Here is a 25323-nt window from a genome sequence, read left to right as displayed (position 1 = left end):
TTTCCTTTTTTTTTCTATTTCTATTCCTCTTTTTTTTTCAACCTTTCTTTGCAAAATGGAATTAGTATAAGCTGCATTATAAATGCATTAATTATTAAGAAGAAAGAGAGAAAGGAATGAAGAAAGCATAGACAAATGCGAGGTATAAGTGGAATTTTATGCACTGAGAATGGGAATCACAAAAAAATACAATTAAAAAATGAGAATGGAATTGAGATTTGAACAAAACATAGGCTGGGACTATGGGACTTGGTTAAAATGGAGTGGGAAATGGGATTAGGACTCCCCTTCAGAACCCTCTAAAAAGGGAAAGGAAATATTAAGAGAATAAAGGTAATAGAAAGGTACAGCGTTTTTTGTATTATCTCGAAGTTAATCCAATGTTAACAATTAGTTTAAAAAACGTGAAAAAATAGAGTTCAATATAATGACCCATGTACAAACTAAACAGTAAGGATTGAATTTCAGTAAAATGGCGGGAACCGATCGAGCCCAGTATTAGAATTCATTCATGGCACATACGGGAAACGGAAAGTCAAAGAGACAAAAAGTTACAATACAAGAGAATTTATAATTTGATTTATAAAATTATTCAAATAAAGCCAAAATTACTGCCTTAAAAAGCCTTAAATTTTAACTTCATTACGTATGGATTGCTCATAGCTAAGAGTAATTAAAGATTAAAAATAATATAATTTTTTTAAAGCAAGAAGTATTTTTAAGAAATATTTTTGGTTGATGAATGTATATTTTCTTTCTACATAGCTAGTCACGTGACGAGTCTTGCCACGGCGTCTGTATGCAGATCGAAGGCAGGAAGTGTCCTTCTCACAGTAGTCTTTGCCATGTGCTTCCGTTCAGAGTTTCCGGCCTAAATTTTACCTCAATTTCTGCAAAATAATCCCGTCTATCGAAGCAAAAACCACTCACACAGTTAGATATACACCTGAAGGAGATTCTATGTGAATTCCAGCGAAAGGTAAGCAGAATTTTGTGGAGTTTTTAGCCTCGAAGCAAGAGGTTTTATCGTCTTCCTCTTCCTTGTTGATCAGCACTGCTGCGAATCGCAGTGTCTTTACTGCACAATATTTTAACGCTTGTTTTTCCTGCACATTTGATTGTGGTGGATTTCGCTTAAAAGATATAATTTAAAGTTTTTTCCTTTGAAAGATCGCGTCTAAGGCACAGATTTTGTTCAGAATTAGCTAACTACCGGTTCCACAAACACTGACCCGCGCAAAGATTGAATAAATTACTAATCGCCGGATATACAACTCATACAATGTTTTGAGTATTTTCTAAGGAAAATGCTTCCCAATCTCTATAAAACCTTTACAAAATCATAGAAAATTATCCACTGCTGGGTATTCTGGATTTTTAGCTAGATATCTTTAGAGAAAGTCTTTGTTTTTTTGCTAAATATATTATAATAATTTTGTTCTAGTCGTGAAGTGTTTTGTAATTAGATCGTCGCTTCAAGATCACCGTTGCGAAGGAAGCGATTTCCAGCCTTTCAATCTCATTTTGCCTCACAATATCCCCAAAACAATCAAAAAAAATCCTTCGTTATTGGAAAAACTGTAGCCTTCCCGATAAGAAATCTTCAGGATATCTTCAAATACATTTATAAGAATTTTTTGTGGTATTTTTCGCTGATGAAGTTGGGAATTCAAGATGGCCGTTTACTACTTCCGGACTGCAACCCTTTGAGTACACAAACCATATTTTTACATTTTTCTCAACCTAAAACAGACAAAAACGTTGTTTTCTTAAACAAACTGAGACAATTTTCTCTTAATATAATGTCCTTAACAAGATCGTATCCATTTTTTTCAAGTAATTTATCTCTCAGTTCACCTGTTTTTCTGACGATATTTCGGGATAAATGTATCTCAACATTTGATGTCTTAAAACATTTATGAATGTTTATGATTTAAATGCATTAATATGCCCTTAATGTATTTAAGTTTTAAGAGACATTTGAGATATTTTGGTTTGCTTGGAAGGGTTAATAGGTTGTTCAAGCTCTTTTTGATCAAATATTGGTCAACCACATCTTATAGTTCTCAAGTAATATTATAATTTCTCGCGATGTGTTGTGATCTAAATATGATAATGTCTCTCCTCGGCCTCTCTTCTCCATTCATCCACGAACATAAATTTGATAACAGCAGGGAGTAAGTAAAAGAGATGTAGTATTGCTGCCTGTGCAGCAACACAATGATTTATATAAAACTACTTCTGAAATGTTGTTGTTTTATAAATATGCAAAATACATCAGTAATGGGAACTGTATTTTAGATTTTAATAATATTTATTTAAATTTAATAATAAAAAATAGAAAACAATGATTAAACATGTTTTAAGTACTCCATGCAGGTTGTTTGTTTATATACTTAGAAACAAACTGCAAAAAAACAGAATTAAGTTATTACACACAAAAAAATTGTGTAATAAGTTATCACTTTTTCACTGAAGGAATGCTGTCAGCGATATTTTTAAAGGAAACAAACGTCTATGAGACCTACATTTCCTGTGAAAGGAAGTCGTAAGACTTTTTGAAAAAAATCTACAGCATTTCCAAAGGCAAATCAGAATAATTCTTAAAAAGGAATTACTGGGTGTAACGTTTCCCATTCACTAATTTTTTTATAAAATAATATTACCAAGAGTTGAAAAATCAATAGTTGCTTTTCTCATTCGGTAAGTACCATGTGACACTTCTCGACCAATGAGAGCAAGAGAAAAGATATTAGTATGTATGCCATCTTTTATCTTTCCTGAATATTATCAACATGAGACATTGCATCCTAATACTGTCTCATTTCTTAGAAGATTAACGATTATTTTGATATTTTAAAGAAACTCAGAACTCGAATCCCCAAGTTTTTAAAAAATTCCGACTTAAACACACTTTGTTTCTTTCTTTTAAGTTTAACGCAACCTGATTTCATTTTGTTTTCAAGAGTGACGTGTCATTAAAACATGAAGGAGAATGAAAAGCTTTCGCTAGTTGATCTCGGCAAGAGACTGCTAGAAGCGTCTCGGAATGGACAAGCTGATGTAGTGAAACAGTTGATGACTAATGGAGCACCCTTTACTACGGATTGGGTAAGTGATAAATGGACCATGATGAATGGACTACTTCAATAATAAGGCTGCAAAACGAAACAATGATGACTACCGCAGGGTTTTCAATAGAAGCCGGCAACCGGCAGATTCCACCTTCTACTCTTGCTAATTCGGCCGCCTACTTAGCCACTTCCCAATGTAATTGTAAATTTTGATTCAAGTTCTTTAAAGTTTGTTAAAATAAATTTTAACCCAAATTTTGTTGCTGTAGTACAAAAACTGCAACGCAATCGAAACTACGATGATCGTTGTCCGCCATCTTGAATTTTTGTGAGAAGAGTGAAACTGGTGACAAGTGTGCTTCCATTACATGCTCCAGTGATTTGAGGTTTACTGCCTATTTTAATTTCATAACCGCCTACCAAAAATTTTATTGATAACCCTGCTATCGCTACATTAAGTATTCTATGCATACAACTCTTAACTCACATGTTGATTATTATGGAGGGAGGAAAAACCAGAGAATCTAGAGAAAAATCCTTTTGGCACTGAATAGAAAAATATGTTAAACAAATTCAACTCACATACCATGTAGCCCAAACTTGGGCTCAAACCCGGACCACAGTGGTGAGAGGGGAACAGTAGACCAATATGCCACCCATATCACCATTTTAAAGAGTCCAAACTTTTTTGGCAGCTTGGTACCTCACCGCTTCATCTAGCGGCACAACACGGCCACACCCAGACAGCAGAGCAGCTACTGCGATCAGGTGTAAGCAGAGATGCTAGAACCAAAGTGGACAGAACGCCGCTGCACATGGCAGCACAAAATGGACACCTTGCTATCGTTGATCTGTTGATTAGTTTTGGAGCATGTGTCAACAACAAAGACATGGTATTGAATTATTAATTATTTATCTTCTAATAATTTCATTAGCTATAAGTATCAGCTGCCTATTTTAGCTTCAGGGAGTATGTTTTTGAACCAAATGGTCGAAGCAGCAAGAACTTGATTATAACTTTGATAACTTTGATTTAAAAGTTTGATGATCTTTTTCAAAGTTATGAATGAGTATATTTTTCCATTACAAATCTCTTAGGAATAAGATTCTTTCTTAATATTACATTCATATTCAATTTATATTATCTGGCATTACTGGAAAAGAAAGAAATAATCTAAAAAAAAAATCTACTAACTTTAGCTGTTGTATCACAGCGTGGGACAATCACTGCAACAGAGCTAGGCTCCAAACTAAGTGAAAGATCAAATTAGAATTTAGTAGTTGATTTTTGAGGAGGGAGGAAAACCGGAGAACCTGGAGAAAAACCCTCGAAGCACAGGAGAGAGAAAAAACAAACAACTCTACTCACATACGACATCAAGATCGGGATTCGAACTCGGGCCGCATTGGAGAGAGGTGGCACATTAGCAGCGCACGCCACCGGTGCTTCCCAATGCTCATACACACCTCATGTTATTTTCCTACTACATGTAATAATATTCTCTGTAACTTCATATACTTTATATCTTTATCCTACAATTCTGTAAATAATTTTTACTTTTTGTTTATTTATGTGTGAATAAATTTAAACTTGAACTTGAACTTTCAAGAATATTCAAATGACATATGGTCTGAAATACAAAATATTGTTCCAACCTTTTCGTTTTCATTTCTTCAGTTGAACATGACTCCTTTACACTGGGCTTGTGAGCACAACCACACTGAAATTATAAAATCCCTGCTGCAAGCTGGTGCACAGATTAATATTGTAAACAAGGTAATGATGATAGATAGTAAAACAGTTGATAGATAAATAATTTGTAATACCGTATGGTATGTAAAAATGAAACTGACGTTTCGGACGTTAGTCCTTCATCGGAGTAAACCAAATGATAGATAGTTATTATGATGATAATGATGGTAGCGATTGGGATGGTTGCGATAATAATCATAGTGTGGAGATGATTTTTGTAATAAGTGATGATAATTATGATGGGGATGATGGTAATGTTGGTGATGATGAGTAATGGTGGTGGTGATACAGAAGTTGCATTGATGTTGATAGTGATGATGATACATTATGACAAACAGGGCTTAAAATAATGGCTAATCAGTCGCCAGTCATGATCACAGACCACATTAGTTTTAGCTTAGTTATACCTTGTGTATAGCTCAACGTTGCTGGTTAAAATGACCGGCAAGGCAAAGATTTGTCCAGACATTGTCTCATGTCTGGCCGTTATTTTAAGCCTTGAGTAACGATGATGGTGGTGGAGATGATTACGAAGAGAAGTATCGAAGAAAACTCGTTATTGATAAAAAAAATTCAGTTTAAAAATTTGTAAATTATCTTGCACTGTTTCAGTTTGGTAAAACACCCTTGGACATTGCAGGCAAGAAGTGTGGTGTGGAAAACATTGCTCTTCTCAGCGCAGGCCAGGTAAGATGCTTACTGCTTTTAATATCAAATCAAAAAGGTATTGTAGTTAGGATTTAACTTCATTTTGTTAGCTTTGTTACATCAATATCAACCTTTATCTTACACAGTTGTAAAGAGTTTTATATGTTAACCTGAAGATGACTGCGTAGGTTAAAAGCTCGGTAAAACAAAGAAATTATTTCAAGGTTGATGTAACAAATCTAACCAAATGATGCTTTATATATAGTTATGATTTACTTCATATTTACTGCCGTTTTCAATATTCTTCAAACTCTGTCGTTACAAGCTTCATGCTGAAATTTGGTCTTTCCCTGCTGTAAATCAAAAATAATCAGTCGGTACCTTTTATATTATTGACTGGCAGCAGTGAAAAAGCAATTTCAAAATAAGCCGTTGAAATGTTCGAGTTCGCAGAATATCAATAATTTATATTTTAATATTATGTGAATATTATTAATTTATTGGTTGTTTTATTTTCTCCAGGAAAATACAGGTGGCAACAAGTCTCCTGAAAGTAACAAAAGACCAGGTCAGTTGAGAGTAGGGAGGGGAGGGTGGGGATATATGTCTGACTCCACCCCACCTATGTCCAGTCTTTGGGTTAGCACCCAAGAGAGTAGGGAGGAGAGGGTTAGGCTATATATGTCTGACCCCACCCCCCAATATCTCTAGTTTCCAGTACTTGAGTCAAGAGCTAAGACAAGTAAAGAGGGGAGAATGGAGTCTATAGCTTACTACCCCCCCCCCCCCCCCCAATATGTCCAGAGTGTGGGGTCACCCACTCTAACAGTCCACCCTAATATTTCCATTGTTTTTGTCAACAGCTGAGAGAGCAACCATGAATGTAAACAGTGTTAAAAAGAGACAGAGGACAAAAAAGTTTCCCATGACGGCTGGCTCTTGGACTGGTAATGATGGACCTCCCAGTAAGTAATATGGATTGGAATAACTGTATTAGAAAAGACACAGGAACCCCATTTACCGTGCTAAGTTTTTTCGCATTTTGATAAAACTAGTGATGCATTTCTAATGTGCTTAAACGTTTCTCCACAGGTAATGGTGGAAAGAGTCGTAAGAGAAGTAATAGTGGAGTTCCAGTCCCTCTAAATTTTTCTGGTAACACTTCAGTCATATCCAATGGGAGAAGAGTATCTGCACCTGCACAGTTCCAAAATGCAGGTAAAAACCCATATTTTACAACCATCACTCCTCACATGGGGCTCTTCCGTGAGGTTCCCTCCACACACACTACCACAAAATTCTATATTTACAACACACAAGGCTCAACTTATGTTGATTTTATCGGAGGGAGGGAACCGGAAGAAAACCCTCGTAGCATAGGAGAGAACAACACATCAAACAAACTCGACTCACATTTGGCTCAGTCAAGTATTGAACCATTCATTTTATCAGGTTCTCCTTCACTTAGAAGTCCAACAGAAAATTCCATAGCATCGTTGGTGTCGGCAGCTGAACTTGTGAAATCTAAATCTGAAGCTCAGTGCTCTGAAGGTAACATATTTTCAGATATTGTCAAATATTGTCCATCAATATTGTGTTAGCTATAACTTTCCATGCTCCGAACTCATTAAAAACAATGGATATCAGGTGATAATGAGGCGGCATTCTTTGATGTAATTAAGTTTGGTGCATGTAAAGTTTGACGTTTGCCCTAGGCCTAAATTGTTTTAGCTAAATGTTAATAATTTTATTAACTTTTTTTAGCATTAATAACGACAACACAAGATTCCAGTGTATTGGATACCTTGGCAACGCTGGCTACTGCTACCTTAGGTCACAATACTGGCCCCATGTCGTCATCAACTGTACATGTTACAACAGTTTCTGGCAGACCTGTCAACGTTACACCTTTAACACTTCCTACAACATCGTCAGCCTATGCCCTTAGCGGCCTAACCACACCCCTAACACCATCAAGCTTGCTCTCCATGCCGTCACCCCTTGCAGCACTGTCAGCACTGACATCGCTCTCAACACCAAACCAGACTAGTCCATTACCAAATATAGCTATGTCCCCCCTTACTCTACAGATGCCGCTACTGATGTCTGGTACGCAATTGGTGTCTTCTAGCACACAGCATGGTAGTGTTCCTACGGCATTGATAGTGAGCTCAGCAGAGAGTGCTTCGACATCAACTAGTGTATCAACTAGTGATACCGGGAATTTGTTAACTAATCTTGCGTCTGGACACACCATATATCCACAGCAGTTCCTGGCCTACGCTGGTAATGCCAGTCAAGGACATTTCTTGACTCAGATTCCTCAAGGTAATAATATTCTTTACAAGCAGGGCTTAAAATAACAGCTGGACATCACACAATGTCCAGCCAGAACTGGGAATTGTCCATTCAAATTTTGAGGTATGACTAAACTAAAACTAATTTGGCTTGTGATAATGACCAGCACCTGATTGGCTGTTAATTTAAGCCCTGTAAATCTAATACTCCTTCAAAATAGAGGATTTTATAAATGAGAAACCAAGTATGGTGTGACATTAGCAGAAACTTAGGATTTGAAATATGTAACACTATAACTATGTTTGAATATTCAGATATGCAAATTAGAAGTTTTGATACCATTATTTTAAAATTAAAAGTTTGCCTTCAAGATGGTTTTAAGATACATAGCTTGTATAGTTATTCGTCTGCAAGGAAGATCGTAGTTCTACGTTAAGCCTCCTCTCATGTGAACAGGACCTTAGGTCCTTCTCTCCCTTGATTCAAGGATGTTTCAGGTTTTCTGTTTTTTTCTCTTATTTATTAATTCTATTTTTTAGTGAATAGGGAAGTTAAAGTGTGTTAATATGCTCAATTTTTTGCATATATCATTAGATTTTAAGTACTATATTAAGTAATTTTTTTTCTTTCTCTATTATTTTTGGGTATATAGAGTATATATTTATAGTTAGATTTTCATTAGCTTCGAGGGCCACAATTTTATTAGTTATTATAACTGTTTAGTGTTTAACCCTCTTGTTATTATAATTATACAGCTTCTCATTAATCATTAACCGTATGTTACTAAGCTCTTAAAACAGACTTGTATAAGTGCTATATAAGCCATATATATTATTATTATTATTATTATTATTAATCCCATAACTGTTCAATTATTTTCTTAATTGGACAGGTTTTGTTGATATGGGATTAATTAGGCAGCTATGTAATTAATAGGTAATGGGATTTCATGCTCCCCAATCAAGAAATAATTAGACTCAAAAAATTCCTCTGACTGCCAAATTGGACTCGACCTAAGGCCTCATTCAATTTTGTCAGTCCTCAGAATTTTTCTCGTCAAATTATGCATGGAGTCCTATTACATATACTTATTTATCAACGCATACTAGTACAACACTTATTTCATGCATTTCTTTTTTCAGGAGCTACAAAAGTTGAACAGGAGAGCTCCAAAACACAGGTAGAAAATTGTAGAGAATTACTGATTGCGCGACCAATCACAGCGTGCAAAACTCTATATTCAACTCTAAAATTATACTAATATTAACAATAATGATTGAAATCCTTTTTAGGACTCAAATGAGCAAAAATCCGATGAAAACGCAGGACAAGTTGGTCAGGAGATGTATGTCACACTTCAAGTCCCTCAGCATCAAGTATTGAGTGAGCACGGCTTTTCATTACAGCCACTACATATTGTACAAGGAAGTAATACACATGAACAAGGGATAGTAGCATCTCAGGTAAAGACTTTTAGGGGTTGTAATTATAATAATAATATATATTTATATGGCGCAAATTCAAGATAGCTTTTTCAAATGCACCCTTGTAATGGTAGCCATAGCATTGAGCAAAATGAGAGTAATTTTCTCTCTTCATTATACCTCTTCATATGGATACTTTCCAATATTCCCAGTTCACAACACAGCTCTTGTAAAGACAGTTGAAGGTGGTAATGGCGGCCATGGTGTGGGACAAAATGAGAGGAATTTTCTCTTTTGGTAAAGTGAAATACCTCTTCATTATGAATACTTTCCAATATTCCTGGTTCACAACACAGCTCTTGTAAAGACAGTTGAAGGTGGTAATGGCAGCTGTGGTGTGGGAGAAAATGATAGGAATTTTCTCTTTTGGTAAAGTGAAATACCTCTTCATTATGAATACTTTCCAATATTCCTGGTTCACAACACAGCTCTCATAAAGACTGTTGAGGGGTGGTAATGGCGGCCATGGTGTGTGACAAAATGAGAGGAATTTTCTCTTTTGGTAAAGTGAAATACCTCTTCATTATGAATACTTTCCAATATTCCTGGTTCACAACACAGCTCTTGTAAAGACTGTTGATGGGTGGTAATGGCAGCTGTGGTGTGGGAGAAAATGATAGGAATTTTCTCTTTTGGGAAAGTGAAATGTCTTGTTTTATGAATTCTTTCCAATGTTCTTCTGTTCTGCTCTTCTCTTATGACCTTTTCTTGCTGGTTGGGAAATGATCATCTCTTCAGCACCGTCTTTCTCCATCCTCTTCCCCCAGAGAAATTTTCTTCATCTTTAAAAGAGCTAATTAGTTGTTGGAACTTATTTTGCAGGCATCATCTGCTTCCCTGCAAGAGAAAATACAAGAACAACCAACCACTGCAGCAGCTTCCACCTCACAAGTTGTACACCTCCAGATACCAACAAGCATGATATCGCAGTCGCCTGGTCAGCTGGTCCAGATACCTGGCATAGCTGAACCAATAACACTTGCACAATTACAGCAAATCCTGGTCAACCAGAACCTGGCAGCAGCAGCAGCTGGTGGTATGCCACAGGTGGTTATCAGTCCACAGAAAATACAGCTGACTCCAGGTAAGATATGGATGATGATGGTGATGATACATGATAGTGATGGTGATACATGATGATAGTGATGATACCTTATGATGATGATGATACCTAATGATGATGATACCTTATGATGATGATGATACCTTATGATGATGATGATACCTAATGATGATGATGATACCTAATGATGATGATGATAGTGATGATGATACCTAATGATGATGATGATACCTTATGATGATGATGATACCTAATGATGATGATGATACCTTATGATGATGATAATACCTTATGATGATGATGATACCTTATGATGATGATACCTAATGATGATGATGATAGTGATGATGATACCTAATGATGATGATGATAACTTATGATGATGATGATACCTAATGATGATGATGATAGTGATGATGATACTTAATGATGATGTTGATGATACCTAATGATGGTGATGAAGGTGATGATACATGATGATGGAAATGGTGATGATATAGTGCATGCTGATGGTAATGATAATTATACTTAACAATAGTGATGGTGATGATGATATTGATGGTGGTAATGATACATGTTGATGATGATGAAAATACATTATGATAATGCATGATGATACATGATGATGATGATACATGATGATGATACATGATGATGATACATCATGATGATACATGATGATGATACATGATGATACATGATGATGATACATGATGATAATGCATAATGATGGTGATGATGATGATATTGATGGTGTTAATGATGATGATACATGTGATGACGAGGGTGGCGATGTTGATGTTTATAATGATGTTGTTTTTAATGGTGATGTGATCAATCATGATGAAGATGACTAGTCATTTTTTTGTTATAGGATCTCCTCTCCAAGTTAGCACCCAGACCTCTCAACCAACTCAAACACAGGCAGCCCAAGCGGTAATTCAGCAACAGCATCCTCAACAACAACAAATATCCCAGCAGCTACTGCAACAGTCAATACCCCAAGGAATGCTACAAACAAATTTTGTCACACAACTTGGCCAAGTACCTGTCACGCAACCTGTTGTTCCTGTCACGCAAGACACACAACAGTTTCCAGCATCCATTCCTTCACAGGTATTTCAAACTTTAAACAAGTTTTCTGAATGAGAAGCCTGTGTTACCGCTTTTCCTCCGTACATAATAATCAACATGTGAGTTGATTGATTGTTGACAAGGCTCAAAATAAGCACTAGTAACTAGCAAAGTGCTACTGATTTTCTTGAATGTGCTAGATGAAAAAATCTACTAGCAAAAATTGCAAGTAAATCTTTCCTGGATCTGACCAATTTTTCATCAAGAAAAATTAGACAAAAATGTTAAGTTCAAGCCTTGGTTGTATGTATTATATATGTTGTAAATAGCAAATGTAATGGTAGTGCATGTGGAGTGAACCTCACTGAAACACCCCTAACGAGAAGTGATTGTAAGATTTATATTTTGTTTCTTCTTTTTAAGGTATTGATGCAAGTCCAGGAAGATTTTCGCAAAATCATCGAACAACAGAAACAAGAAGAAGAAAGACAACGAAAAGAACTAGAAGAAAAAGTGATGGCATTGGAGCAACACAGTAAAAAATATCAGACTGAACTTGAGCTAGCACAGAAAGCAGCTGAAACTTATCGAGATCAGCTACAAATGGAGGCCAAAGAGAAGGCACGTCTTCTCAAGATGTACGAGTCTCCAAAGAAAGAGACAAGTAATAAGTAATTTATATATTTCAAAGCATTTTTGATGTGCATTATATGTGTATGAAGCATTGTTGGTGTGCATTATATGTGTATAATGCATTGTCGGTATGCATCATGTGTATAATGCATTGTCGGTATGCATTATATGTGTATAATGCATTGTCGGTATGCATTATATGTATAAGCATGTCTGTATATGAGTAGATTTAGTATGTATGTCAAAAGTTATGTCACATGGCATGGTCACAGTGTGACAACTGTTGAATCGATAATGAGATTATCTGTTATCCAATCAGAATTCTTGTACGTAGCAGGTCAAGGTCACAGCACATAAAATTTTAAGACCTTTATTTTACTATGTTGTCCTCAATCTCTCAGTGTGACGTCATTACTTCCATGTTGGATATATTCATTCCTGCTAAACCAGTTTGCACTAGATTTCATTCACATCAAACCAGTTTAAACCTGTTTTATTCCTGCCAAACCAGTTATCACTTGATTCCAATGCCAAACCAGTTTGTTCTAGTTTTCATACTCATCGAACAAGTTTACTCTAGTTTTCATTCTTGTCAAAAAAGCTTACACTTTTTTCCATTCTTCCCTAATCAGTTTACACCAGCTTACATTAGATATCTGTGCTTCTGAATAAATGAATGAAACCTGTTTTTCAGGTTTGCTTTCTGTATATAAAAGATGGTATGTCAGTAACAAAGACATATAAGCTAAGAAACATGTATAAAGATTTGACAAATGTTGCACAAGCAATGTACAACAGTAAGTTATTATTAAATTCCCCTCTCGTGCCGAAACCAACCAGATTGATATTTGGCTTCATATATTGGTTCAATTCGTTCAACCCAACTATTCAACATTAACCCATTCAACCCAAGTTACGTCATTGCCACAAGTACTGGATAAACAACCAATTAGCAAGTTCCAGCAAAACATGGTATTATTTAGATTTTTATACAAAAAGTTTTTCATTTTATCCTTTATGTTTTTGTTTCTTAGTTTTTGTAATCTCAGGTTGCCTATAAATTATTTTGGGGTAAAATTGATTAGCGAGTAGCATTTGGTGCCGACTTTGACATGTCAATAATTCCAGGTACCTTTGCTATTTTACCATATGCCAGGAATTTCCTGGCCCATGGTATAAGGTGATTTTTAATATACTATTTACCAGGTAGTATTAAATAGTCTTGTGTCAATGTTGCCATATATGGCAATTTTTTAACTGTAGTACCATTTACCAGGAATTTTCTGGTCTTGTGTAGGTATTGTATGATTATTTTAACTAGTACCAGCAACTGGGAATTTCCTGGAACTCTTTTGGTGGCTGACACACTGGTCTTTACTGTGTATGGTGTTCTTAATGGTATTTACCAGGAATTTCCTGGTATTGCATGTAATGGTGTTACCGTACATGGTTATTTTAACCAAGCATATATATATATATTATCCAATAACGTGATCTAGATTCATAGTGTGAAAGTAAAATTGCAAAGCATGTAAAGATTAAAGATATTTGAATTTCACACCATTGCTACCTTATTTGTTTTACATTCCTCCTTCAGTTTTGTACCCATTTTAATACTCGACATGATAACTAGTTATGTAGTTTTCAGTTTTCGGCTTCCGACAATCAAATTTCCAATGGCCTGAATTAGTAAATGTTGATTGACAGATGCCAAAAACCCAGACGACTTGAGCTGAGTTGGTAACATAATTATGAAAACGGTTGTAAAGTCCTGTTTACTGATAATAGATCCTCAAATTCGAAGTACATGTATCACATACGTTTGTATGAGTGCCTGGAGGGGGGGGGGGGGGGGGGCACCTTTTTGTCCTGAAAGGGATATGTAACATCCTTAAAGACATCAAGTTTACAGATATTTTAAGAAACAAGACTATAATTTTGAAACGTTTCAGCATTTCATACTGCCATCTTCAGTTGTGAAAGAAATACAATCATTACTGAAATTTGTCTTGTTTTAAATTGTACTCTTGTTTCTTAAAAGATCTATGTTTGCTGCTGTCCAGATCTATTGATGACACATCAAGTTATTTTGCCAAAGCCTGAGTATATCTGCTCTCACATCTATCCTACCCAACTCCCATAGGAACAGGGGTGAGTTAGAGCCCCTGCACATAAGCTACCGATCCCTAACACTGATAAATGAACTTATCCCCGGCTGGGGGTCGAAAATGGCAAAGTAGAATCTTCTGGTACTACAGTTTATTAACAACATTGCAATAGACCTCTTAAGTTTGGGCTAATGTTTTCCATTTTAGACCACGTGTCAGTTCTCTTGATGAAAAGATTTTTTGTTTGATTCTTTGTATTCATATATTTCTGTGTCTTCTCCTGTGCAACCGTTAAACAAATAAAGGATACTCGAGTGTGATGACAGGTGGTCTTCGATGGGAAAGCATTACGCCCAAGCTAAAAGGGGTTATATAGCATGGCAAAATAGAGAGATATAATACAGATAATCATGATATTGTAGGTTTAAAAATCACAAGAAAAAATAAACAAAATCAATTAACGGTTCTGAAAAGTCTACACGACTCACCCTCCTGATATCAACCAACATGGCGGCAATACCTTTCGTTGTTACACTTTCTTGGGAATGTTTGGACAATGATTATAATTGCTATGGCAACGTATCCTTTTTTTACATTTATTTCTTCTTTCTTCCTCTTCCTAATCCACTGAATGACGCGGAAATCGTTCGTTTTCGGCCACGTTTCGCAGGAACTTCGGATAAAACTCGGAAATCAGCCGAGGGGACAATCGATAAATCTTCGACGTCGCTCATACCAGAGAGTGGCTCCTCGTTTATAAGCTGCCTCTTACATTCGGCATTCTGTGGCTTTTTGGGTTTCCTGCCCCGTTTCTTCGGAAGGGGACACAGTGGCACGCAGTCCGATTCATTACCGATTACTTCCGAAGTTTCTCCTTCGGGTGTTCGTTTCACTCTCCTGATTCTTGGTGACGGAGTTTTGAAGGAATGGCAATCGTTAAGGATCCCTCCCGTCTGTTTGGGGCTCAGGCTGAAATAATCAGTACCATCTTGATCCGACGTAACAGTGGTACATTTTTTTTGTACTCGACTCTTGGCTTTCTTGTATCTTTTTCGAGGTTTCTTTGTGCTATCCTTTTGGGTGGGCAAAGCAGTTTTGATCCTGTTTTTTCCTGTTTTTTTCTGTGTCTTCTCTTCCCTACTTCCTGCAGGTATTTCTACTGATGCAGCTACAGAAATCAATCCAATCTCAGTAAAATCCGTCACATTTGTCACTACAGCATTAGGATCATTATGCTCGTTCGGTTCTTCCTGGACATAGGTTTGTTCAGGTATGACTTGACAAGGGCTTAACTCAGCAAAGGATGGTAGAAAACCTAGGCGGGGTGTCGCGAAAGGTGACACCGTTGCTCCGATATAATTGAGAGCATCTTCTGATATAACTCCATATGTTGTGCTCTGGCTTTCTTGGGAGTTGGATGACTGGGAGAAGTCCTCGATTTGAAACTGACTGGGACTTCCACCGAGTGACAGGCCCTCTGGTGACTGGGGCACTACGAAGGGGCTCAAATCCCTCGTCACATTTGAGTACCCATAGGCACCATATTGTGGGCTACGAGGAAGCTCTTGATCATGTGTGTCATTTCTTGTTTCAGATAAGTGTGCATACTCATCGGGAACCAGAATGACAGGGGACGATATGATACCTGTCAAGGAAGGACTTGTGGTATAAAGGACCCTAGCATTACCTTGGCCTTGAAGTTCCCCTGGAGATCCTAAACCATTAATTGGAAAATAACGCTTCAAGCGAGGGCTTGTGTTCCACTCCAGACAGTTTGTGCCACTCACAGTATTTGCTTCTTCTTCACTATGGTGGCCATATGCATTCCCTTCCCCTAAAACCTCTATTTGAATTTCAGGCTGCTTCTTACTACCATATATCCTAAACTGACCTTGTTCCTCGGGGACATCTTGCTTCCCAGACATTTCTCGTCCTTCGGGCGCGGTTCGTCCCCCAGACTCGGACGCCTCTCGTACTTCGGGTGGTCTTCGTCCCTCAGCTTCGCACGCTTCTTGCACTTCAAATCCGCATCGTCCATCGACACCAGGTAATATACCAGGTACTCTTCGTACGTAGCTTTCATTGAACCTATATCCTTCAATATTCCTCACCGCAATCTCTTGCTCCCCGACGGAGAAAAGGTTTCGGTCACCCTCGCTCGCTGCGTTACAGTACACATACTGACAATCAACACAGTGAGCGTCTACAGAGCTATATACTAGGTCATACCTTGAGTGGTTTACCTCTGTTGAAGTGTATAAACCTGTTATTTCACCTTCATTTGTATTACTCGTAGGATATAAAATATAGATGGAATTCTCCTCCAACTGCACATCTGTAGGGTTCTCCACCATATACACGTTCGGTGTTGAATCTTGTCCCTCGGGTCTTTGTTCCATAGTATATTCATGTTCTTCCAGTGCATGAGAATCTAGAGATCGAGGCACAACATGTCCTGGACTAACAGGGGGTGTGTCTTGGTCAGAAGTACACTTTAACTCTTCGCTTGTGCACTCATTTTCTTTATCACCCATGGACAGTTGTCCAGTGCTGTCATTAGTCTCGAAATCTGAGAGCAAATTGCCAAAATAAAAAATTGTTTGGGATGGGTGTGGTTGAGGCAGTGCCCCCTTAGACAATCTCTTGATATGACCTTTGGAAAAGTGCAATGACCTTCCCTGAGATAGGGAACAAGGTGCCTCGTGGTCAGCCTAAGTTCAAACATCTTTTGTTTATCATACCTTATTTATAAGATATCAACCTTATAAGGTTTTGATCAAAGCTATACTTGGGATAGGGAACACGATGCATTGTGGTCTACCTTGGGTACAAACATCTTTTGTTCATCATGCCATAAAAAGTATTGATCAAAGCTAGACTTGATGACTAAGCTAGATCTTATATGGTGTTGTTTGTACCCGAGGTAGACCACAATGCATCAAGATTATCGAACTTAGAAAGGGCCTAAAGAATAGCATTATTTATTACCTTTTAAAAGTTCTTGCATGTCTGTTATGTAATCAATAGCAATGTTGAGAAGTTTAACCTGACAGTAACAAAAGAAAGAAATCCAATATTAAGAATCATTGATAAGCACCAAATTTCCAGCGCGGAGAAAATTAATTATCATCGACACCACCATGACGTTATCACATCATCATCATTATCATCACTGAGTGATACGAAATGCTTGAGTCTGGGACCCGTCCTTAGCAGCGAGTATATTCTAATCTGACACAAAGTGTTTGAGTTCAGTGGCATTAGCAGCGAGTATATTCTTATAATCGGACAAGGGATACCTTGAAATATTGCGGATGAACTGCGTGTTTTTGTTTTGTGTGTTTTTTGTGTGTGTTTTTTTTTTTCTTTTTGTGTTTTTTTTTCTTTTTGTGTGTTTTTTTGTTTTGTTTCGTTTCGTTTCGTTTCGTTTTGTTTTGTTTTGTTTTGTTGTTTTTTTGTTGTTTTGTTTAATTTTCGACAACTTCTATATGTAAGCTAAAACGGACTTTTACTTATTAAACTTATAAAAAAAGTTTATTTTCGTTGGTATAACTTTCATCTGGTAACCCATCCAGGTTCGAACTTTGCTCTATCAAACTTGACTCAATGTCATTGAAGCCCAATTTTTATCCACTGGGCCACGGTTCCAAGTGAATCAGTCTAACAATAGCCGTGAAAACAATGCACCGGATAGACTAGACTTTTTCAACATAAAATTTTCAACCGATTCCGTGCGTGGCAGAGATGCAAGGGATTAGCCGATATGGTCTGGGGGCCGGCTGGTCTCTCCCCTGATGCTTCGGCTAGAACATTTTCTTGCGTAATTCGTACACCCAAGGGCAGAAGGATTTAATCGCCGTCAGGTCCGAAGTCCATACGACGCCCCAGCTCTGCGGATGTCTCGGGGGTATGGCAAAGTGGAGTCGATTTTTTGTTTTCTTCCCCCGTTTTTTTTTTCCTTTTTTTTTTCTTTCTTTTTTAATTTTTTGATTTTTTGATTTTTTGATTTTTTGATTTTTTGATTTTTTGATTTTTTGATTTTTTGATTTTTTGATTTTTTGATTTTTTGATTTTTTGATTTTTTGATTTTTTAATTTTTTAATTTTTTAATTTTTTGATTTTTTGACTTTTTGATTTTTTGATTTTTTGATTTTTTGATTTTTTGATTTTTTGATTTTTTGATTTTTTGATTTTTTGATTTTTTGATTTTTTGATTTTTTGATTTTTTGATTTTTTGATTTTTTGATTTTTTGATTTTTTGATTATCATCACCACCACCACCACCACCATCATCATCATCATTATCATCATCATCATTATCATCATCATCATCATCATCATCATCATTATCATCATTATCATTATTATCATTATTATTATTTTCAATTTTCCCCTTAATTTTTTGTCGGTAAGTTCGAACCCCTTTTTATACAGATAAAATTTTCTAATTAAAAAAAAGTATATTATCATGAATTTGTTAATATCTTCTTAGACAGAAGACATTATTCATCAAATTTGGCTCGTAGTTAAACCTAAGCATAGTATACTAAGCTGTATACTGCATACCAAGAAATGATTGAGTTCAGTTGCGTTAGCAGCGCGGAATTTCTAATTTGAAACGAAATTGTAATAATAATAATAATAATGACTTCATTGGATAAACACAATTACTAGCGAAACCAGTAATTTTCATTGTGGTCCATAAATTGTGGTCCATAAATTGTTGGGTTCAAGGGCGTTAGTCATCATCACCACCACTTATTAGTCTTTGTGTATGAATGGTTTTTATCGGGTAGTATAGGCCCCTTGCACTGAATCCCTAGAGAAATTGTTCTGCATAAGAAAAGACGCCCTATTGTATTGATTCAATGCAAGGGGTCTATAGGACATCGGACATAGGTACTTACCCTGCTCCATGTTCGTTTGGTACCGGGGAGTAACCGACACAAAGACTGAAACCCATCGCGTAATTCCAAGCAATTCCGGCTGAAACAAAGCGCAAAAGAGATTACCTTGAGAGAAGCGAGAGGGACTGGGTTCTGGGGTCATGAGTGGGTTACGCGTTTGGGTAGACAATAATGTTCTACCCAACTACGAACAACTATTCTAAATGCACTTACTGTTCTCGTTCTCTTTTTCTTTCCTTGTCTTCAGTTCTTGGGGTTTTGAAAATCTTTACATTTGGGGTTCGAAATTCATTTGGGGACTTCTGGTTCTTGGGTGTCCCAGAGTCTTCATTACTACTTGTCTCGTTTAGTGTTTGTATATTTATGGGTGTTTCTTGGTGACTAGTTATGGACGCGTACGCCTTGGGTGAGCCACTCTTATCGGATGTTTCCTGGGTGTAAGGATTAGTAGAGATGCCCGATTCTTTTTTTCTCTGAGATGCAATAGATACACCCAAGATTAAACTTCTTTTGGGTGCTCCTGGGTTCCGGGTGTCTTGTTCAGCGATTGTACAAGATTTATTGGGTGTCTTGTAACCCAATGTTGTCTTTGGGTCACTGGGTGTCAAGTTCCCTAGCTCCTGAGTATCTAGGTCAATGGGTGCTCCAGCTTCTTTGGGTGTCTTTTCTTCAAGACTCCTCACCAGTCCACTCGATTCGGGTTCTTCAATTGTTTTCTGATTTAGTGTTGTTTGTTCCGGAATCTCATCTTCTAAAGTGGCGGTAACTGAACTATGCGATACTGAAGCGACATGACTTTTCCTTCTCTTTACCTATAAATAAGAACAATTTGATGAAGCTTATTTTATAAAGGATTATATTTAGTAATGATCTACTCTTTTTCTCCCCCTGTAGCAGAGTGAAACCAAAAAATTTCATTCCAAGATTTTCAGATGATAAAAAATAGGACTTTCTCCACAACTTCGTATTTTCAACAAAATTTACGTTACTTACTATTGGTCGAACCTTTCTAACCGACCGCCAGTAAGATTTCCCTACTTGATTGAACATTCTAACCGATCAGAAGTAAGTGCCTTTATGATAGTGGTCGATACTAAAGGGTGGTCGAATATTAAAGGGTTAACTGAATCTTTTGTACCTTGTTCGTGGAAGTGGTTGTTTTCGCTGATGAAGTGAGTAACCGTCTTCTATATCCTTGTGGAGGCGTCCCTGAATTTTTAAGTCAGATATGAATTACAATATAAGGTAATACCTCATTTACCTTAACGTAGCAGTTATCAAAACCTGACCTGACCAAATGTATATCATCGTGCTGACCCAATTTATGCCATTCTGAATAATATTTTGGTAGCTCAGTGGTTAGAGCATGGCACCGGAATCGCCAGAGCATGGGTTCAAATCCCGTTCAATACTCAGAATTTTTTGTGAGTCTTTCAATTTGCAGCTGCATACGTTGCTTCATATACTGCAAGTATCAATTGGATATATTACAGCTGCAGTACAAATATATATTTCATATATATTCTTATACACATAATTTATATTCTTGGAGTGCAACCACATGAAAGAAAAATCCCGTGAAATATAAATAACAATTCACCATTGTCTATACATCGGTTCACTGGTCAAACACAAAGCGCTCAAGCGAGGCGCCAAGGTACTTTCAAAGGATTATTCAATTTTGAACCTTGCAACCTCGACTGAATGCTTTGTGTTTGACCAGTGAACCGATGTATGGAAAATGGTGAATGAAACAGCCGCTATCTTGGTTGTTCTAACAAGAGAAGCTCAATGAGGCATGCTATGCATAGTCAAATAACATGGCGGCTATGTAATTTATGCCATACCACTGACCAGATGTATGCTATATTGACCTCAATAGACCTCCTCTGCTCTGGTGTAATGTTGTCCCATTTCAGACTACGTGTCATTTCCTAGAGTATCATTCCTTTGTTTATGGTTTGCGCTCGGTTGCACATGAGAAGACACATGAATATGGATACAACTCAAACAAAGAATATTACTCTCAAGGGAATGACACGTGGTCTGAAATGGAAAACATTACGCTCGAGCGGTACATAGCCGAGGAGGTCTATTGACTTACCTCTCAAATAAATAGGCCGTCTCATCTTGCACTTATCCCCAGTCTCCTTCTCCTGTTCTTCCTCTGCCACCAATCGTCTATCATGTCCATGTGTGATGACGTAATGTTGTATATGGCCTCTGATTGGCCGAAGTGGAGAAACATTCTTCGATACTCTAACCAGGGGGGAGCAGCAACCTTTTGTCTCGAAATACCGGGGGGAGACTCGAATAAACGTCGAGTTTTTTTGTGCTGGGTGTTTGTGTTTACTTAAAGGATGTGATGAACTCGAGTGCTTTCTGTTCTGCTGTGTCTCTGCTAGACATAATTCATATCAAATATCTTTACCATACTGCGAAATCATTTAACAAAGAAATGATGCCACATAATACAGAATTGGAACATATTTTATTTTAGCTGAAAAGTATTCCTAGTAAAAAGAATTAATGCTCAAGGGAATGACGCATGGTCTAAATGGGAAAACATTGCACCATAGCTGAAAAGCATTCCTAGTAAAGAAATAATACTCAAGGGAATGATACATTGTTTGAAATGGAAAAACATTGCACCATAGCTGAAAAGCATTCCTAGTAAAAAGAATTAATGCTCAAGGGAATGATACATGGTCTGAAATGGGAAAATATTGCACCATAGCTGAAAAACAATCCTAGTAAAGAAATAAGTAATACTCAAGGGAATTACACGTGGTCTAAATGGGAAAACACTGCACCATAGCTGAAAAGTGTTCCTAGTAAAGAAATAATACTCAAGGGAATGACACTTTGACTAAATGGGAAAACATTGCAGCATAGCTGAAAAGCATGTATGATAACAGATTAAAAACAAAAAAAAATACAACACCTACCTTGGTTAACAACTTTTTCCAAATGATTCAAATCTTCATCTTTTTTCTCAAGCCTTCCTTTTTCTTCCGCTTTAGAAAGTATTCTAGCTTCTCTGGTATCTACTGGCATGGACGCTCTGCAATCCTGAGGGGTATTGATAGAAGATTCTTGGTCAGCTTCTACTGTAGATTCTGTAGTAGCACAGATATGAGATAATCCTGAACTCTTACACACCCGATTCGTGTCTGCTGAAGTAGACACTATGGAGTCAAACCTTTTGCTAACAGAACATAGATCTCCTTCTTTCCTTATCCTTTCTTCATAGTCACGCGTGCGCGTGGACAACTGTAACAATTCTGAACTCCTATACACCTGATATCCTGGAGTGGAGTCAAGAGTTTTGTTAATAGAAGATACATCTCCATCATCCAATGTCCTTTCTTCCGTGCCATACGTGCGGATAGACAACTCAGACAATCCTGAACTTCTAGACACTTTGTTCTCGTAGGTAAAGTAGGGCGTAGAGTCCTGGATGTTTCTAATGGAAGATTGATCTTCTGCTACACACGTTGTATCCGCGCTGCCATGCTTGTGGATAGACAAATGTGACAATCCTAAACTCCTAGACACTTGATTTTTGTAGGCATCACCTTTAATGGAAATTCCGGAGTCTTGCACGTTACTAATGGAAGAAGATTGATCTTGTACTCGCCATATTCTTTCAACGTTGGCTTGCGCACAGGTAGACAGCTGTGAACTCGTAACCCCCTGACTTTGGTTGGAATCCATTGAAGCAGACGTGATGATGTTGCTGCTTGAAGAGATTGACTCTGTCGCCGTAAATGAGGTTTTAGCGCCAGCACAAGTAGGAAGAACCATTGGCTGACTTATCGGAATGGTCGCAATGGAGTTGGGATTGCTTGGAACCATGATACCAGAAATGGGATGCTGTAACGGTTGATTTACCGGAACGGTCGGAATGGAGTTGGGATTGCTTGGAACCATTATACCAGAAGGGGGATGCTGTAACGGTTGATTTACCGGAACGGTCGGAATGGAGTTGGGATTGCTTGGAACCATTATACCAGAAAGGGCGTGTTGTAACGATTCTAATGAGATAACGTTTTCATTACTAGCGTTAGTTGAGACTACTATATTAGTTGGCCGGTTCACATGAATGGAAAGAATGGAGTTGGGATTGTTGACACTTGAAGCAGTCATACACAAATATGCCCTCTGTAGTGAATCTAATGAAATCATACTCGCACTACTAGCTGGTGTTGCACAATTAGTAAACAAAGGTACTTCAATTGGATTAGGATTTACAAGAAAATCGGGATTGGACGCTGAGGAGTTCGGATCACTCTTGTTAGGAGCCATAACATAGCAATGATAATTTGTGCCAGGAAGAAGAGGAGGAATAGCGAGTCCAGTGTTTAAATTAAGACTCTGCACTGGTTGGTAATAAACTGATCCATTTCGTGTCACCAAAGATCCTAAGAACATTGGATTGGAGCTCAATAAATCGGAAAATCTAGACAGTGGAATAGATTGTGTGGATGTTGGAGAAAGAACATTTTTATCTTCCACGCTTGAGTTGGAATTAATCTTGAGTTGTTCTTGATGGCTTAACACTTCCGTAGAACTCTTTACATCTTTACATTCATCTAGAGAACACTCAGCAGTCTTTCCCAAGTTATTTTCAGATTTGTGTGTAGTTTTTGAGTTCAAATCTTTTCCTAAATTGTTTAATGATTTTTCAGTTAATGCGTCAGAAGATGGTTGAAACTCCATGTTTTTTGGTGATGGTATTCTTGAAGATATTTTTACCTGGGAATATTTTTCATTGAAAAGCTTCATACTCTCTGCATCCAGACTAGTCAAATCTATCGATTCTTCATTGTCCTCAAGTTCACTAACTTCACCATCTCCAACGCGATCAAAGTCACAGCTCATCTGAAGAGGTACATGGCCATTCCCATCTATTTTCTTTTTCCCATTTCCTATTTTTTCAATATTCCTAGCATCATGTGATATGTCCTCGTCTAGAACTGTTTCCATTTCATAGTATTTCCTTTTTTCATCTTTGTTCTTTGCCATATCTTCACTTTTTCTGAAATCTATGCAACAAAAAAGAAAGAAAGAAAAAGGTCTTATCTATGAATTTTTTCGTTTTATCTTATTTCGAATCATGGAAAACATCTTCAAATTCAAATTTTGAAACAAGGGACGAGGTTAAACCAATGATTTCGGTGGTAGGTACAAGCAGTGAACCCCTCAGAAACCTCTCGTAATGCTTGATACCTGATATTTATCAACAGTTTTCACTCCCGTACGAATAACCGCGATCGTCATTCGAATAACCGATATTGTTATTCGTACGGGAGTCTCGGTTCAGCGAATATTTATTGACATTTTTCACTCCCGTACGAATAACCGCGATTGTTATTCGTACGGGAGTCGGGGTTCAGCAAATATTTACCAACATTTTTCACTCCCGTACGAATAACCGCGATTGTTATTCGTACGGGAGTCGGGGTTCAGCAAATATTTACCAACATTTTTTACTCCCGTACGAATTATTCGCGATTGTTATTCGTACGGGAGTCGGAGTTCAGCGAATATTTATCAACATTTTTTAACAACATTGGGATTTACGCAGCCCCCATCAACTATCTAATGGTCCGTCCCTAACTTAGTGTCGCGAAAGTGAGTTGCTCGCTACTGAGTACAGACTCGTCAAATAAGTTTGAATCAGAATAACATCACTGACATGAAACGCCTAACTGGTCTAAAAAAAAATATCGTTATTATGTTGGAAAAGAATACAGAGTTCCCGAGAAAATCGACGAAATTTTTGACTCCCGTACGAATAGCAAAGACAAGTCACCGTATGGGTGACGTACAAATAGCCACTCCGAAATTAATATTTTTTAAAACAAAATTCAGCACTATAACGACGCCAAAATATACAATACGAAGTATTTTTTTCTTTTGAAACGAAAAGAAAAAAGTACCTAAGCTTAGATGGAGAAAAAAAAAGTTGGAGTTCTTTACCTTTTTCGTCGACTTCTTTTGGTTTCTCTGAGCGACATTCTTCATCACCAAACATCCTATTTTCTTCTCAAGACTTTCTTCCTCTAAGATGTCGAAGAATTAAAAGCTAGTTTTTATCATATTAAGTGTTTTTAAGACTTTACTGTGCCAAACCAAAGCAAATTTTAGAATTTTTGCTCAAAATATTCAGCTTTGTAGAACTGGCGCCAAACACGATTTTTTCGTCTTCCCAAAACAGCGAAATTCTCTTAATTGAGAAGTAACTTTTTTAAAAGACCTTTCTTTGGTGGTTGAAG

General features: G+C 37.2%; 1 protein-coding gene across 1 annotated transcript; it reads left to right on the top strand.

Annotated features, from left to right (window-relative positions):
* The first annotated feature begins 825 nt into the window (after nt 1-825).
* Nucleotides 826-13585, top strand: LOC116307617 (uncharacterized). Its single transcript, XM_031717886.1, has 15 exons — nt 826-979; nt 2967-3111; nt 3770-3967; nt 4753-4851; nt 5440-5514; nt 5998-6043; nt 6339-6440; nt 6568-6693; nt 6928-7026; nt 7240-7803; nt 8916-8953; nt 9066-9236; nt 10080-10341; nt 11195-11436; nt 11818-13585. The coding sequence occupies exons 2-15, from the start codon at nt 2986-2988 to the stop codon at nt 12067-12069; spliced, it is 2400 nt and encodes a 799-aa protein (XP_031573746.1). The 5' UTR covers nt 826-979; nt 2967-2985; the 3' UTR covers nt 12070-13585.
* Nucleotides 13586-25323: the final 11738 nt, after the last annotated feature.

The sequence above is a fragment of the Actinia tenebrosa genome, unplaced genomic scaffold, assembly GCF_029948245.1.
Source record: "Actinia tenebrosa isolate PJP-AT-01 unplaced genomic scaffold, QUT_ActTen_1.0 PGA_scaffold0__85_contigs__length_37466705, whole genome shotgun sequence".
Taxonomy (NCBI): domain Eukaryota; kingdom Metazoa; phylum Cnidaria; class Anthozoa; order Actiniaria; family Actiniidae; genus Actinia; species Actinia tenebrosa.
The sequence above is the reverse complement of the archived record's forward strand: the minus strand, read 5'-3'. Positions and strand labels throughout refer to the sequence as shown.